The 19,167-nt window shown below is 40.7% G+C and overlaps 1 protein-coding gene across 1 annotated transcript in view; it reads right to left on the reverse strand.

The window, feature by feature from the left end:
- Positions 1–6,349: 6,349 nt before the first annotated feature.
- Positions 6,350–19,167, reverse strand: part of abcc5 (ATP-binding cassette, sub-family C (CFTR/MRP), member 5) — a 36,478-nt gene continuing 23,660 nt past the window's right edge. Inside the window, exons 22-28 of the mRNA XM_080429274.1 lie at positions 18,367–18,456; positions 17,714–17,903; positions 16,971–17,130; positions 16,335–16,413; positions 14,947–15,060; positions 11,180–11,344; positions 6,350–10,782 (exon numbers count right to left, since the gene is read on the reverse strand). Of these exons, the coding sequence (XP_080285400.1) occupies positions 10,681–10,782; positions 11,180–11,344; positions 14,947–15,060; positions 16,335–16,413; positions 16,971–17,130; positions 17,714–17,903; positions 18,367–18,456 (900 nt within the window). The 3' untranslated portion in view covers positions 6,350–10,680. The remainder of the gene's footprint in view (positions 10,783–11,179; positions 11,345–14,946; positions 15,061–16,334; positions 16,414–16,970; positions 17,131–17,713; positions 17,904–18,366; positions 18,457–19,167) is intronic.

Consider the following 19,167-nt stretch of genomic DNA (forward strand, 5'->3'; position numbering starts at 1 on the left):
GTCATCACCAGGGCTGAAACTAACCACAAGCAACTCTTACATTCTATTTTTAATATCTGGAATCTAGAGCTGCAATACCAACCCTTGACAGCCCATACAATTATTCTATTGATGACTTTTCCACTTAATCGAATTGTTGAGAAGTGTGTGTCTTTGTTAATATTTTATTCATTTTTATTTATCAACAAATCACTAGCCTAATTGATTTGACCAATTACAAAAAAATATATATTTCCTTGTACAACGGGGTCATACAAAAGTATACAATATTTAGTGAAAATCTGTAAATTTTATGACAATAAAATTATTTTTCCAATTGATTAAATTAATTAGTTGTATTCATCCCTTATCACGCTGTGATCACAGAAGAACAACCCACAATCTGTGACTGGAAAACATTTGATCATCATCTGTCAGACTTAAACCTCCCTCTTAAACTTATCAGCAGATAACACGACAAGCAACGCGACACCTTGCGTTGCGTTGTGAGCTTGCCATTTTCAGTGAAAGCTTTCCCCACAATAACAGAAAACAGAAAAGATTCTAGTATTGGGCCCTGACGGACTCCCCGGTTACCCATATGGGTTTAAGTGGCTAAAAGGCTGTTCTACACGCTGTTCTCTCCTCCCAAACATGCCTTGTAATCACAGTACACGGTAGTAAAATACCCTATGCAAAGTTGTTCAGGGTCCCTGAAGGGGGCGCAAAGGAGCTCCTTTCTTTAACCAGGGTCAAAGGGTATAATTATTTTTTATTAAATAATCATGATTATTACACATCATAATATTGCCCTAAGTGGTTGCTCAACAAGCAGGAAGAGAACATTTAGCTGACTTTGTCAATGCCTTATGTCAGTGGTTCACAAACTTTATTTGATTTTATTTCAAGGACCCCCATAACTCCCGGAGAGTTTGCAGAGTTCATTGGGACCCCCCGTCAAGGTACCCCCCCTCTGTCTGACCAGTGTGTGTCACAGTATGAATGTTTTTATTGAGGACACATTAGGAATGTCATTATAAATCGGGGATGAGTGTCACTCCCTGTCTCTCTCGCCATGTTTCCTGTCACAATATGAATAAAAGCACAAAAAATATATTTAAAAAAAGTATAGATACTCCTGGTCAAAATATTACTCAAACACAAGTGACTTCACTTTGACTCAGACATAAACAAACCCCATACGCCCATATATAGGCATATGAAGATCCAGTTGTTCGGATCCGCAGATCCGACTGCTTTGCACATATATGGTCATATGCATATGGGACCGACCGACTTCAGACTTGGCAAATGCAGGACTCTCGGGAGTACGGTGTTCGCCGCCGAATTGTTCGGATAAGCGGTTGTCTTTCCGATCCGACCAATATGTCCATATATGGTCATATATGGACATCCAGTTGTCCAGAACCGCCAATCCAACCACTAGGCCCATATTTGGGCATGCCAATATACAGGGTATAGGCGACATCAGGGATCTCCATATATGGGCAGGGCCAGATTAACCCTTCGTGGTGCCCTGTGCTACGACCCGTTTCGGTGCCCCCCCCCCCCCGGACCGTTTTGTCACCGGGGGGATACAGAACCTCTCTGACCTCCTAGAGAGCTCCCCGGTCGCTGAGACAGAGCCACAGAACCTGACTGATCTGGAGAGTTCTCCAGTCACGGAACCAGAGCTACAGAACCTGCCTTCCTCCTCTGCCGGGTGTGTGGAGGAGAGAGCTGATTCTGTAAAACAGGAAACCTCAGATGAGACGTCCGCTGCCTGAGGCAGGGACACAGTTCTCCGGTGACAACCTGGACGTCACGGCTTCAGGAGACGTTAAGGAGGACGAACGTGCCGCGGTGGAGACACGAGAGGAGACACCTTTGAACGTCTCTACCCCACTGTGGTAGAGACTGCAGCATGGGCGAGGATGAGAAGGAAGGTGGCTCCACTATGGTGGTTCAGAGATGAAGGTGGAAGGAGGTAGCAGCACCACCTGCAAGGTGACAGAGCCTGAGGCATGCAGTGCATGGCACGCCGAGGCATGACAAGACATCAAGGCCTTCCCCTGGTGCTGGTCGTCGTCATCTTTGCGTCTACGCCACCGCCCAGACCCAGAGAGATGACCTGGCCACCAAGCTGAAACTCACTTCTGAGAAGGTGGCCGCCATGCAGTCCGAGCAGGAGAGGTCGACGACAGAGAACCAGCTGTTGAAAAAGTCTCTGGAATGGTAGAGGGTGTCCCTGATCAATATGCACAACGAGATGAAGACCCTGTGCTCTCAGCACGCAGACCTCGAGGAGAAGGGGGCTGCAGCTGCAGCCGACACCTTATTGCTGGAAAACCAGAGGCTGAAGGACGAGGTGCACAAAGAGCACAGCGTCACAGACCAGCTAAGGATGGAGTTAGACGAGCGGAGCAGCAGGGCTGGGGAAGGAGCTCCTTCTTCCGTCACCGAGGAGCTCCAGTCTCAACTGACGGCTCTGGAGAAAAGGCTCAGCTTTGAGCAGCAGCACTCTGACATGTGGGAGCGGCTGTACGTCCAAACTAAACACAACAGCACCAGGCCATATACAGTAGATACTATAGAGGCTTTTCTCTGATTCCATCAAGTCAACCTTCCACCACTTCAAGGAACTGTTTTGACTTTCATTAAAAAAGGCTAAAAAAAGGCTAGCGGGTCAGACCACAGCAGCTAAGGAGTCATGAAACAGCACAGGACACGCAAGCAAACCCGGGATAAAATGTGTCTGCGAGTTATAACAGAGCAAAACTATTAACAAGCAGAGTGAGAATAGTAATCAATGCTGATAGAAAAGTTGGATCATGTGGGTGATCTGGGATGTTATGTGGCCAGCTTGTGATGTGTGTCACTCCAAATGTGTCTCTCACTAGGTGCCACTCCAAATTTGAGCATGGGTTACAGCCCAATCTGAGTCCTATTGAATAACATACTAGGTGGAGGCTTGGGTGGTGGTGGAGGCAAGCTTTGACAGCAGCAGCAGCAGCAGCAGCAGCAGTAGTGTGTGGCAGCAATTGAATAGCAGAGATCCTGTGTAGGAGTTTGTATATAATTGTGTTTTGTATTTGTTGATGACATGTATTATTATAGTTTTTTTATGCTATGTTGATGAATTGAATACATAGGGAAAAAAGGCCCCAGAATGTCCTTCTTTTTCATCCTTTTAGCCTAAATGTCTTCTGACATTTCTGACTTAAATAAAATAAATCAAAAGTATTCAATCAATCAAAAGCCATGCACCTTCCTCTTCCTTTCCTTTTATATTTAAAAGAAAGAAGTAGTCAGTCAGTACTGGTTATTTAATAACAAAGATACATTGTATAAACTGAGTAAAGGGTTCTACTTTGTATTAGCTTCCCACTAGACAAAGGAGCAGTAAGAGTGAAAGTGAAATATCCCTTTAATGCTCTTAAAGGGTTATTATTTCACTTTAATCTAAATACTGAATTAAGCAACACAAAAAAATGGCACACGAAAGCCAGAGTAGACGTTAAAATCACCCAAAAAGTGTTTCAAAGTTATAATGTTATAATCTAACAATAAACATGAGTACACTGTGTATAAGTATAACACATAAGGTTAGTAAGCATCTTATAAGGACTTAATAAGTGCCTTATTAACTATTAATCAATGCTTGTTATGGCCTTATAATATAACAAAAATGAGTTTGCAATGTTATTATTAACACTTATAAAGCCTTATTAAAGGTAGGGTAAGTGATATTTTTTGGTTAAAACAAAAAGTATTTTGTTAAAAGGTTAAAGCACTATATTCTGATAGTAATCATTGCTATAGAGTGTTTGTTCAGTAACAGGAGTCTCCCCGTCTCTCCAGCTCTTTAATAATTATATTAAATATTATAATTCATTTTTATAGTTTTTCCAGTTCCAATTTTGCCTGCTCATTTCTTAGTGTCATCACTTCCAATTTCACTTGTTTAATCTATATCCTGATTGAGTTCTCTATCCTGATTGGATAAAATTGGAAATGAAACTGAAACTGAAACGAAAATGCATTTTCTGTTTTATAAAGAGCTGGAGAGACAAGGAGACTTCTTTTACTGAACAAACACTCTATAGCAATGAGTACTATCAAAATAAAGAGCTATTTAACACTTATTTTAACCAAAGAAAATCACTTACCCTACCTTTATATAAGGTTAATAAACATTCATGCTTATTAGGGTTTAATATAACAATAAGTGTATTAACAATGCTATTACAAACATTATATAGCTTTATTAACAAATAATACGTTTGATAAGCATCTTATAAGGACTTATAAGTAACTTATTATCTGTTAATTAATGATTGTTAATAGTATTAACAATGCTGTTATAAACAATCATATACTGTAGCTTTTATTAACAAATAATAAGGTTAATAAGCATCTGATAAGGTATTTTAATTATATTATTAATTAATGCTTGTTAATAGGATGTTCGTTTGAAGAGCTACTGGGCAGCTCCCAGGTTTTAATGAGTGCGTGTCTGTGTGAATGTTAAGCATTCATAGTTTTAGACAAAGTGTTTGACTGTAGGCTACTCGTGCTGTTTTTACATTTCTGTCTAATAAAATATTCAATCAATCAATCAAGCAGAGCCTTGCTGAAAAAGAGCACCCGTGCTCAGCATACCATGGATACATAAAGGTTAAAAAAGGAATAATAATCATAAGCCTGAGACAGACAGACAGACAGACAAATTAATCAACAGGAGAAAAAACTTTATGGGCATACTTCCGTGACCATTGTTCTTATCAACGCAACACCTACCTATAGGTTTGAAGGCCGCATAGCGCCCTGAAAATCTAGTTTTGTAAAATGTGCCTACTTAATTGTACCTTGGGTCATAATGCAATCACCTCGAGTTTTTAAGTAAAAGCTCAATACAGTTTTTCGGAAATCCCCTAGTAAAAGCTCAGAATCACTTCAATCTCACTTCAATTCAATTCAATCTTTATTTCAGACCCAGGGAGATCCATATCACAATTAAAAACGCAACACAATAAAATAACAGAAAGGAAAATAAAAATAAAATGCAAATAGCGAGTGGCCTGTTTAGAACAAAATGCCACAAATCATGAACGCAGCATCCGATTGCGGTGACACTTTGCACGGACACATTTTTTGCAAAACAAGTTTTTTTTATATTACTCCAACAAATGTTGCCCAAACATCGGGCAAATCTGTACACATTATCTCAAGATGGATCTGTATGATCGTTCCGATTTTTCACATTCCAGCCTGATTGGCGAATTCCGAACATTGCTTGCCCACAATAATACCTGACCTGGCGGAGACCTGTGCTCCGAGGAGCACTATTTCTAGTTTTATATTATTTTCACCGGATGTTCGCCCTCAGAATAGAGACGTTATGGGTTCATGTGGTTAAAATATGAACTGTGATCACTGAGGGCTTTCATGCAGTTGGGTTAGAAGTTTGTTTTGGGCATTAAACAGAGTAAAGGTCTGTTTGTCTGTTCCTGCTGGTAATCGCCAACATAATCGCTTGAACAAACAAAACTGTTTGGCTGCAGTTTGCAACATGACAATGAGCCTAAACCAGGGGTCTTCAATGTTTTTTTAGGTCAAGGACCCCTTCGCTGAGGGAGAGATGAAGCAGGGACCTCCACTACATTGTACACAATTGTGTTACAGATTAAACTTTTTCATAGATTTCATAGATAGCTTGATTGACTATCATCAGTGTTGTGTTGTTTATTTCAGACATTTAATCACTTAAGCCCTCAATAGTAAACATGGACTCAGACCCCCTGTATTTCCAGGATAACAGAGAGATAACACACAGAAAGGTTATTTTGAGAGCGAAATGCCCCACAATATGAATACATTACGTTTTAAGTACATATCGAACATTTATAACAAGCCAAACCACTTGGAAATCTGTTGAGAATTCAGGGAGTTCTGATGGTTCTAATTATCGAGAGAACCATAGAGAATCCAATGAACAGCTGTGGTCAATGTGGTGTCTACATGTATATTTATGCTACTGAGCACCTGATTTAACGCTATACCACACACACACGCTCGCACATACGCATACACTATAGGGCTCATCACGCACGCACGCTCTCGCGCACACACACACACACACACACACACACACACACACACACACACACACACACACACACACACACACACACACACACACACACACACACACACACACACACACACACACACACACACACACACACACACACACACACACAGAAAGACAGACTAAACTGTAATCTTAAAATAGTTTTATTAACATAGTTTCAAAGCAGTAACCTCCCTCCCCTGGCAGCTATGACCTCATGTTAAAGAAGCTGTTATAAAAAATACTACAAATTACTGACAGGCTGACTGACTGACTGACTGACTGACTGACTGACTGACTGACAAGACAGACAGACAAGACAAGACAAGACAGACAGACAGACAGACAGACAGACAGACAGACAGACAGACAGACAGACAGACAGACAGACAGACAGACAGACAGACAGACAGTCCTGTTAGGAGGTAACGTGTTACAGAAACTTGGCTGGAGACTGAATGGAGACTAATTTATCTTCCATCGCTAAACGGCTGTGTCACACACTGCAAAACAGCAGATATACAAGCTCACAATGCGTTGCTACGTGCTGTGATCTTGTATTTTAAATGTGTGACACCGTCGTGCGACTAAGTATAAATCTGGCTTAACTTTGACATTCTTATTTGACCGTCTACATACACTTTGACTATTTCACCAGCCTGCTCAAATATTTGCAATATAGGATCCGCAAACAATGGCTAGTTACCGTCTCAAGGGGCTGATATAGAGTAGACAAAACCGCATTAGTCAAGTGGTAATGTTGGACCCTGTACCTGTTCCTTGTTAACTCCACCGTTTGACTCATATTTTGTCTCTATCGGGTGGAAACCTCATATGTCCGAATGTCAAATGTCCGTGTTTCGAGCTTGTGGATCTGCTACTTTTGATACTTTCGTGTGACGCTGTAGTATGATCAAGTAGGGCGTTAATTAACGAAATAACACAAAAAGTTTGAATATGGAGATATGAGGTTTCTGCCCGACAGCAACGATTTACAACTTGTTGAAACTCATCAGAAATGCATGTATGTTGCTACACAGTAGAAACACGAGACCTAACATACAGATTAGATTCACTGATGGAATGGCTCTATCAACCGTTTAGTGACACACAGGAAGCATACGTGTGTCATGTGACAACACATGTCTCAACTCTCATTTAGAATGAAGCAGCTGTTGTTAAACAGTGAAGACACGTTAAACGGCTCACGACTGAGCAAGTACAGACATGACATCTGACCTCTTCATTCTTCTCTTCACTTTTCCTGAATTTTTACCTGTAAAGTCTTTCCCCCCCCTTTGTCATTCTTGATTTGCCTTTTGTGAAAAGAGGCCAATTCACACCTGGCTGGCATAATTTCACACTTCGCAAATCCCCCCCTTTGTCCGTGTGACAATGCTTGGACAATCCACTGATGTTCCACTGAAGTGCCAATGGCAGGCTCTCTGAAACTTTGGAATGTCACATCTGTGTAACAAAATGGTGCCGGCGGTTTATTGTGGTTTCCACACATTTTAACCACTTAAAGACGAGCTGAAATAGAAAATATGTTTTTCACCCTTTTAGAGCATGTTTATATTGGGGGACATAGTTAACAGTATAGGCCAAAAAACTAATTCATTGTTTTTTGTGTATTTTTATATCAAAAGTCCAACATTAATAACTTCCTGTCAAACTGAAATGGAACTTTAACCAATAATATTATGATAAGCGCCTGTCAATCAATCTTCCACACAGGGCTATTCATCATGCTCGACACTAGAGGGCAGTGCTGCATTTTGTACAGACAGATTCTGTCTTTGAGAGAGATAGGAAATATGTCACGGTACAGAAATGTAAACGCTCTCAAAATACAATTTCAGCTCGTCTTTATAAACCCCTATATAGACATTTGTACTTTATTGTATGATGAATAGTGAATAGTGTTGCATTTCTTGTTGTGAGCTTGTAGATGTGCTATTTTCACTTTGACAATTTAAGCCTATAACGACTGATTTCACAAAAAAAGACTAAGGCAGATGTGTTTCTATCTGACAAGTGTGTCACAACAATTTGTGACCCATTAAAGCAGCACTATGTAACTTTTACAACTATAGCATATTATGTCCCACAAAATTATAAAGTTACATGTGTAAGCAATAACAATCAACCTTCCATAAATGTATAGACTCATGGGGTGACTGTATTACTATGTATAGAGGGGAGACAATGAATTTTATCCTGGCATTTGCCAAGGCACCAAGGCAGAACTGCCAGTCAGAGCGAAGACTAGCCAATCACAGCGCATCCTGGCCGGACATTCTTGGGTACTACTCTTGGGTAATGAAGTCAAAGACGTTGGCTCGGCTGCCATGTTATTTGTGTCCAAAGTGGCTACTGATACCCCAAACTACATAGTGCTGCCTGACTCAAGGACAGGGTAGGGGACAAAGGGACATCATCAAACTGCGCCATGCACAGTATCCATTTTCTAGAAGGTAAAAAAAAAAACACACACACAATTGTGAATCTGACAGAAGTGACTCACATCAACAGTGCATCTAGAGTCGCATCAGTTAATCAAACTAATCGATTTAATCCATAAGAAAAAGATAATTTATAAGCAAAAATGTCATTAAATAATTGACTAATAATGGATTCCAAGTTTGGGTCATTCTAGGCAAAAAGCTTAAAAAAAGGTTTTATAGTGAAGTTTTGCACGACAGACAACACAGTTGTGCGATAAAGTATAAGCTCAAGTGGTTAATCGATTCTTTGATATATACATTTTCTTTACCATAAAAAAAACGCACTACTCGATAATTCAATTAATCAAAAAAGTAATGGACAGAATAATCACTAATAAAATAGTCGATAGCTGCAGCCCTAATTGTATGGTTCAGGGTTATCATTACATAAACATCATTAACACACATTGATTATGTATATTTTCATGATAAAGCTAAATTATTTAAACACTAAAGCAAAATACTTTCAGTAATAATAATCTGGAAATAATAAAATGGAAATAAAATAACATTTGTGCTAGGCTTATTGTGATATTTTTTTGAAACAGCAGCAATAAATGAAACAAAAATGTTATTGCAAAAAATTACAAAAAAAACGTTATTCAGTGGGATAAACATGGGAATTATGATCTGATTTAGACTGGATTCATATCTCACCTTTAAAAACAAACCTTTTATAAAAAGGAGGCTCTGTCTCCTTTATGGAAAAACACCACACAGACAAAAATATATTACACATATTTCACATGAAAATATATTTTGGACCGTAAAAATATGCTTTGGCCACTCAAGACATATTTTCACTGAAATGTTTTTTTTTTTCTTTTTACAGTTTTTGTATATTTAAAAACATACTGTACGACATCAACTTCTTGATTGAGTAAGGAAGCAAGGAAGGGTTATATAAGACCAGGTTTATATACATACTGCACTAGGGTTATATGTATAAGACCAGTTTATATACATACTGCACTAGGGTTATATGTATAAGACCAGTTTATATACATACTGCACTAGGGTTATATGTAAGACCAGGTTTATATACATACTGTAATAGGGTTATATGTAAGACCAGGTTTATGATATATATACAAACTATACTGGGTTTATCTACAGATTAGGTGTATTTACATACAGTACTAGGTTTATATCCTGTACAAACTAGATTAACATGAAGACCAGACGTGTATAGATTAAGCTTACATACAGATTAGGTTTATGTAATAGAATAGGTTTATATAACAAATAGGTTTTCATAGACTGTGTTTGCATACTAGGTTTATATACAGCCTATGTTTATGCTGTATAGGTTTATACTGTATTTTGACTAAGTTTATATTGTATACTGACTAGGTTTAAATTGTTGTTATGGCCCTTTGTCTAGGGTAAAAGGTTGCAACATAATAACTAAAAGGAAGGAATTTTACATAATTTGGGTCCGGTCCGGGATTTGAATATAGACTACTGTATATAGACTAGGTTTATGCTGATATTTATATATATATATATATATATATTATTTCATAGCTTTTCTGAATGCTCGATTCTGATTGGTCACCTGTGGCAAATGTAGAGTAATGGACCGTTTTCTTTAGTTGAAGCAATGAGATATTTTTAAATCCATAAAATAATTGTAGTTGTTACACTTTGTGTCAAGTTACTGATGATGGTACTTAAGTACCGTGTAATAAGCAGTATAATGAACAGTGTGGTCATTATTGATAAATGAAGATAGCTCCATTTGGAGCTGAACTGAATACTGACTGTGTGTGGACCTGCTGCCATGTCTTCACATCACAGCTTTGATGTCTGAAGAGAAGAGGCTCCACTGTCTAATAATAATAATAATAATAAAAATATCACCTAGTTCATACTGGACACTCCATCCTCATCCTCTCCTCTTCCTCATCCTATGACAGATATCTTGTTCTCCTCTCCTCCTCCTCATCCTATGACAGATATCTTTTTCTCCTCTCCTCCTCCTCATCCTCTGACAGATATCTTGTTCTCCTCTCCTCCTCCTCATCCTCTGACAGATATCTTGTTCTCCTCTCCTCCTCCTCATCCTCTGACAGATATCTTGTTCTCCACAGCAGCCAGCATGGCACACAATCTGGAGTTCTCATTGGCCAGCAGCTTAGCGGGCTCGTCAAACTCCACCACCTGAGCCAATCAGATCAGGAAACAGGAAATACATTTAAAATAAACGTTATGCAATTTGGTGTTTTGTATAACTACGTCTACATCCTACTATACATTCAGCAAATCTCTCTCTCTCTCTGTGTGTGTGTGTGTGTGTGTGTGTGTGTGTGTGTGTGTGTGTGTGTGTGTGTGTGTGTGTGTGTGTGTGTGTGTGTGTGTGTGTGTGTGTGTGTGTGTGTCCACAACATATCTAGTTTTTTGGAACTCCCCACCCCTCTTTCTCTCTGTAAATATACCTTATGATGCTACTGAGTTTTATTCCAATATGTATTGTTGTATTGTATTGTAATTGTATGTATTGTATTGAATCAAACAATGGAATTGAACTTGTGTGACATTGTGTTTACAGCACCCTGACCTGTCCCTGGCTGAGGACGATGATTCTGTCGGAGTTGAGCACGGTGTGGAGGCGGTGGGCGATCGTCAGAGTGGTGACGTCCTCAAAAGACGTCCTTATTGTCTCCTGAATCAGAGCGTCCGTCTCTGCGTCCATCGCTGCCGTGGCCTCGTCAACGATCAGAACCTGGGAGGAATCATTACAATACACATCCTATAATAATCTTATTTACACCAAACCTAGTGTAGGCCTACAGTAAGTTAAGTCATAATAAGATCTTATCTACACCAAACCTAATGTAGGCCTACAGTAAGTTGAGTCAAAATAAGATCTTATTTACACCAAACCTAATGTGCTTTAAGTAAAGTCATAATAGCATCTTATTTGCACTAAACCTAGTGTACTGTAAGTAAAGTCATGTGTCTAACCTGTTAAATTGAACATCCACTATCTGAGTGCTGTTTACCCTAACCATAGCTCAGGGTAGAAGACAGGATTAAGCAAATATCACTGGGGTTGGTATTTAAGATATAGTCAAAGAGACAGTGCCCTCAGTGCCCTCAATACCCTCATACCCAGGACCGGCCCTAGGCAATTTGGAGCCCTAGGCAATATTCCCCCCCATTTAATAATAAGAGCACCTCAGTCTCTTTTAAACAGAAAGTAATACAGAGGACAGGAGCCTATCCTATGTCTGACAGCGCCGCGCCACCGTTTTCTGCCACAGCGCCACCTAGAGCCTGCTTTTTGTGGGCCGCCCCCATGAAACCCCATGTTAAATGAAAAGTGCCCGAATCGCTCCGAAACTTTTTCTACCCCCCCTAAGTGGGGGTCTACGAACAAATACTTCGGGCTCGGATTTTGGCTCCGCCCCCCGGAAGTGGGTGAAACAGGCACTTCAAACACTTTGTTGAATTATTCAAAAACATTCAAAGTTTTTTTTTTGTGAATTTGTATTTTTCTAAGATGCTCCTTGTAACTTAGATTTCTTTTGTATTTTTTTTTTATTGGTTACTTTTTTTTTTAATATTTGTTTTCATTATTATAATTTTTTTTGTGCGTTCGCTTACCGCGTTCGCGCGTCTTACTTGTGACATGTATTATTGTGTTGATGAATTGAATACATAGGACCAAAATGGAAACAAGTACCCAGGTTTTTTTTGTGTTATCTTTTTAGCTTTAATGTCTTACTGTACCACGTGCTGTTTACTTTTCTGACTAAGTATTCAATCAATCAATCACAATTAACCTGAACTGACCATAACCATTTATAACATACCTAATCATAACCTACCTAATGCCTAATGCCTTACACCAACCGACTTTCAAAACCATTTCACGGTTGCAGTCAAGTCGTAACAAAACCAGGACGATTTGCGGCACGCTCCCATCACTCAGTCGTTAATCAATCGTTTGGTGTAAGGTGGTAGTTTAAGCCAACTTTACCCGGGCTCCGATTCTATTCCGATCTGATTTTATTGCAAGTCGTGACAGTCATTACTGGATTGACACTAACATTGTCAACAACCAATAGTTGTACTCTCTCTCGAGCATGAGCAGAGGAAGGTAAACATCGCCGTAGGCGTTATTCCGCAGCAGTGCAGTGCTCCATCTCTCCATCTCGTGTGTGTGTGTGTGTGTGTGTGTGTGTGTGTGTGTGTGTGTGTGTGTGTGTGTGTGTGTGTGTGTGTGTGTGTGTGTGTGTGTGTGTGTGTGTGTGTGTGTGTGTGTTCGCTCATGTGCGAGCGTGAGGGGGAGTTACTTTGCAGACATAGGCGGAGCTATTATTAAATGAGGAAAACAAATACAATTTTGACATTTAATGGCAGTTTGTAATGATGTGTTTATTTGAAAAGTTTGGGTTTTGATTGAATATGATGCATTAGACAACTGTAGGTGGATATTAAGTTAACATTGCTGATGGCGGCTGGCTGTCGTTGGTCACAGAAATAATCTTGCTCCACATAAAAACTGATTCTGTGTCTTAAAGCTAACTATCCTGTTCTACCCTGGATTTGAACCCGAGTCTCCTGCCAAGTGCTGACATTTTTACAATTGGTCTAGTAGAGCCTGCCTGCTTCCTCAGGGGATAAATAAGGGGATTGACCTTCAGGTCAAAATTTGTGTCAAACCAGAAATAGGATTAAAGGTCATGTCCAACCTAGACACAGGATCTAAATGTCTCAATAGAAGGGCAGGGAGACCAGCTAAGTTATATTGTATTAACATACTCTACATTACAGATTGGACAAAATGACATCGTATTCATAAAAAATATTGTCAGAAAAAAAACAATCACACTTTATTACAAACAGGATGTTGGTTCATTTCTCAGTTAAAAGAGATTCTGTGTTGAACATTTGGTATTCCAATAGGCCTATTTGAAAGTCAGGTATCATAATTATTTGTCTGTTTTTGTGTGCATAGCAAGATGTGAGAAATATATTTGAAGATTTCCTGTTATCTATTGTATATATGAATATTAGGGCTGAGCTGGTTTCATTTGGATCGTAAATTCAGATTCAGAACGTTTGGCTCGCTCACATTCAGAGCAGTGTTGATTTTGTCGACTAAAACTATGACAAAAAGATTTCGGCGACTACCTTTTTTCACTGACGAAAACTAAATAAAAACTAGGCTACGATGCCTAAAACTAAGAGTAAATGTATTGACAGTTTCGTCAACAAATAAAAACTAGACTAAAATGTCAGGGAGGGAACTAGTGGAGAAGAGATCCAGTAGAACTAAAAGACAAGTCATTTTATGTTTGGTTGCGCTCAGGTGCTGTGCTCTGAAAATAGCAGATCTACAAGCTCACAACGCGTCGCGCTGCGACGCCAAAGTATTGGCATCAAAATCTACTTAAAGTACCAAAAGTAAAAGTAGGCCTACTCATTGTGCAGAATGTCCCATTTCACAAGTTCAAAATATATTAAAAATATTTTGAAAATAGTAGATCTACAAGCTCACAGGCAAATATTGTACTTTTACTCCACTACACTATTATGAAATCATGAAGTTTTTAATTGTTTGACAGCCCTAATATATATATATAGATAGTTGTAGGCTACTAGATGTAAGGGCCTAGGCTACTAGATGTGAGGGCCGCGTAGTGGCCCGAACCTCTAGTAACCTACATTACCATAACCTACCTAACCGTAACCAGGACCTACCTAACCAGGACCTACCTAACCATGACATACCTAACCATAACAAGTAAGACGCGCGAACGCTGGAAGCGAACGCAGCTCGAAAATATTGTGTATTTACAGACTTGTAATCCGTGTTATTTCACCGTGATGGGGAGAGAACATTGACAGTGTGTGTGTGTGTGTGTGTGTGTGTGTGTGTGTGTGTGTGTGTGTGTGTGTGTGTGTGTGTGTGTGTGTGTGTGTGTGTGTGTGTGTGTGTGTCAGGCTGGTGTGCATTGTCTAAATTCCTGCACTCTGGCGCACTCGGGTGGCTGCTTACAGGCAGTGCACGCATGTGAGTCACATGGGTGCATGCAGCCAATGAGAGGTGAACACAGACGGACAGACACACACACACACACACACACACACACACACACAACCTGAGCAGGGTTACATAGGAAGCTCCACTTGGTCGGAGGCGCGGCTTCGCCGCGCCTCCTTCCGCGTTCGCAATAACCCACTTAACCATAACCTACCTGACCATTGTCTACCTAACCATGACCTACCTGACCATTGTCTACCTAACCATGACCTACCTGACCATTGTCTACCTAACCATGACCTACCTGCGCTGCAGGTTAAACATCAACCTACCTTACACTGTCTGAGCAGAGTTCTGGCCACACACAGCAGCTGTCTCTCTCCAACAGAGAAGTTCTCTCCATTCTCCACCACTTCAGAGTCCAACTTCAGAGGCAGCTGAGACACCTAGGACACAAGGATAGGAGACAGGTCATAAGGGCAGGTAATAGGACACAAGGGTGAGATAGGAAACATGGATAGGTGGATAGAAAATAACAAAATGTCTGAATAGTATTTTTTTAACAACTTTCAACCTGGCATCCATCCCTATTTTGAGCATTTTATTATACATATATTATACATATTTTTCCCCCAAAAAAATAAGAATGTCAAGAAATTGCAAAAATAGCAGATCTACAAAGTATACGGCTTAAATGGTGAACCCGGCAAGTGAAGGACTCTAAGGAAAGCAGTAAGCCCCCTTTTTGACCGCAGCCAGGAACTTAATTCAGGAACTTCACCACAGGGACATTATAATTCCTGCTCTCTGGGTGTAGGAGTAGAGCCAGCAGCAGGGAATGATCAGGGTGAGGCCAACAGCTCTGAGAGTGCTGCTTAAGCACTAGGACTAAGACTGGATAAACAGAACATTAAGAGATTAAAAAAGCATTAAATGTTGACAAATGTTGCATTCTGTCTATTTATATAGACAGAATGCAGGGAGCAAAGTGGGCTGAACTTATTGCGAACGCGGGAGGAGGCGCGGCGAAGCCGCGCCTCCGACCAAGTGGAGCTTACTATGTAACCCTGCTTGGGTTGTGTCTCTGTGTGCACTGCCTGTGTGCACTGCCTGTGTGCAGCTCCTCTGAGATAAGTAAATGTCCAATTTAGACGTACCATACATTAAATGAAAGGTCTTTGAAAACTGAACACACCTGTCAAGGTTGCGTTTAAGCCCGCCCCTTCCCCCGGAAGCCACGTCCCGGAGAAGGCTCCTAAAAACTCCCCATTGAAACCCCATGTTAAATGAAAAGTGCCCGAATCGCTCCCAAACTTTTTCTACCCCCCCTAAGTGGGGGTCTACGAACAAATACATCGGGCTCGGATTTTGGCTCCGCCCCCCGGAAGTGGGTGAAACAGGCACTTCAAACACTTTGTTGAATTGTTCAAAAACATTCCAAGTTTTTTTTTTGTGAATTTCTATTTTCTAAGATGCTCCTTTTAACGCAGATTTAAAAAAAAAAAAAAAAAAAAAAATTATTGGTTACTTTTTTTTAAATACTTTTTTTCATTCTTTTTTTTCTTTTTTTGCGTTCGCTTACCGCGTTCGCGCGTCTTACTTGTGGTGTGTGTGTGTGTGTGTGTGTGTGTGTGTGTGTGTGTGTGTGTGTGTGTGTGTGTGTGTGTGTGTGTGTGTGTGTGTGTGTGTGTGTGTGTGTGTGTGTGTGTGTGTTACTCACACACTCCTTCATGTGTGTTCTCTCCAGCGCATCCCATATCTTGTCATCCTGGTATTGGTTAGAAGGGTCCAGATTTGACCTAGAACAACAACATATTGTCATGGCAGTTTGTTTTAAAATGCTAACATTTTCATAACATGCCAGCATTTCAAAACAACACATCATTTATTTATGTGTAGAGAGTCTAATTCAGTGATTCTCAATTCTTCTCATTTTAAGGACCCCCAGTTTGATATGCAATAGACCACGGATGCCACTGGTATCTCTGGGACACCAATCTACACTGTTAAATCCTGAATGTACAGAATGTACTTGTACACTCTCTGAGTTACAAACGGATAAGGGTCCATTTGGCTCCTGAGTATCAGTCAGTTTAGCTGGGGACCCCTTGGAATCCCCTCTAGGACAGCGGTTCTCAAACATGGGTCGCGGGAAGGTGCCGTTGGGGTTGCACATTGGCAACCAAAAAAAACGGTAAAAAAAAAAAAAAGTGATGGAGTTGCCAAAAATATAATATGGGGTCATGGTATAAAAGTTGGAGAACCCCTGCTCTAGGACCCCACGTTGAGAACCACTGATCTAATTATATCCGACTGAATCCCCCCCCCCCCCCCCCCCGGTTAGCCTCACTCCTACCTGATGGTTCCGCTGAAGAGGATTGGCTCCTGCGGGATGATTGACAGCTTGCTGCGGAGGTCGGCCAGGCCGATGTCACAGATGTTGATGCCATCGATCTTTATGGAACCTCCACAAGGCTCCACCAAACGAAACAACACCACACCCAGAGAGGACTTACCTGGAGAGAGACACAGAGAGAGAGACACAGAGAGAGAGACACAGAGAGAGAGACAGAGAGAGACACAGAGAGAGAGAGATAATATACTGTTCCACTGTTTAACCCTAACTCTAACCATAACGAAACAACACCACACCCAGAGAGGATTTACCTGGAGAGAGACACAGAGAGAGAGACACAGAGAGAGAGACACAGAGAGAGAGACAGAGAGAGACACAGAGAGAGAGAGATAATATACTGTTCCACTGTTTTATTGATTTTACTCTACAGACAAACCCTTTTTCAGTGTTTTTCCCAATAAAGTTGATTCTTTTTGTTGATGTTTTCTCCGCCCCCCTTGTAAAGCGCCTTTGGGTACTTAGAAAAGCGCTATATAAATCTGAGATAATCATATTATTATCTTCATATAATTGGTCCTCACTAATGTTCATTATAAGATGGCACCATTTCTGTCTACTCACTCTAGTGTCTCAGAGGAGGGCAGTGGACACATATCAGTGACATCATCGTTAGGCAGGCTTGGTCATATCAAACAAACACTTTTTTGTAGTTTCTATTAGCAGACAGACAGACAGGCTCCTACCTGAGCCGGTGCGTCCAACGATGCCGACCTTCTCTTTTGGTTTGATCCTACAGGACAGTCTCTTCAGGACCAGGGGCAGGTTGTCACGGTAACGCATCTCCGTCTCCTCAAACACCAGCTCCCCCTGCTGGGGCCAATCACAGGGCGGGGCGCGGTTCTTTATACGAGCAGGAGCCTCCAGGGACAATGACTGAAACACACACACGCACGCACGCACGCACGCACGTGCACACACACACGCACACGCACACACACACAGTTAATAGAGCGGTACAAGTATTCATCTTTCTGCAACGATATTTAGTGTAGAGTGAAAACAGGAGGGGGCCTAGTAGAGAGCGTCTTTAATTTAAGTCTCACTATGTAACTTTTCTTATATGAATAAAATGTAATTTTGTCCAATCTGTATGGTAGAGTATGTTAATACAATATAACTTATACAATTGGGGTGGTTGTATTTTGTCTCCCTGCTCTTCTATTGAGACATTTAGATCGTGTCAAAGGTCATGTCTCACCTAGACACTGCAGCGCTTGCGCAGGAAACAGGGTTAGAAGAGGAAAGTTACATAGTGCTGCTTTAAAGAACAAACCCACTTTGAAAACTAATCAAAACGTCAACAAAAAATAATAATAACAACCTTGGTGTATAGTACCTGTATATAGTGGTGTATTCTCTCTACGGAGGTGAAGCGAGCTTCTGTCTCTGATGCCAGCCTCACCGTGAACTGGAACAGTCCTGTCAACTACACAGACACACACACACACACACACACACACACACACACACACACACACACACACACACACACACACACACACACACACACACACACACACACACACACACACACACACACACACACACACACACACACACACACACACACACACACACACACACACACACACACACACACACACACACACGACGTTTCTATTCTATTGTACTCTAATATATTGATTGATTCTATCACATACCTGCATTTATTTGTCCTGGGTGAAGGAATTGATAAAAGGAGAGGGGGATAAACTTGCACGGATTGGTCCGCTGCCATATCTTCCCTAGGGCAAATAAGGCAGCCAGCCGATCAGTGATGCTAAAGTTCCTTCATATGCTAAACTGGCACCACAGGCAATCTGGCTGCTTACGGAACTCAGCATGTCAAACATACATTAGATGACATTCGGCAACCAAACACAGTTACTGTGAAACACTGGAGTTTGTTCATCGGGTCACAGTTTCAAATAACTGGAGGTGTCTGCCAGCAACATCTTACGTGTTCTGAGCCAACTCTCTCACCACATTGTCAGGGAATCTTACACTATGGATTATACCATTATACCATAGCATCTATAAACTACACCACTATACCATAGCATCTATGGACTATTAGATTAAGACATTTTACTGTTACAGTATATTTTTATCATAAAACATTGACAAACTTTGTGTG

This window comes from Gymnoscopelus braueri (assembly GCF_963280865.1).
Source record: "Gymnoscopelus braueri genome assembly, chromosome: 5".
In the NCBI taxonomy this organism is placed as follows: Eukaryota; Metazoa; Chordata; class Actinopteri; order Myctophiformes; family Myctophidae; genus Gymnoscopelus; species Gymnoscopelus braueri.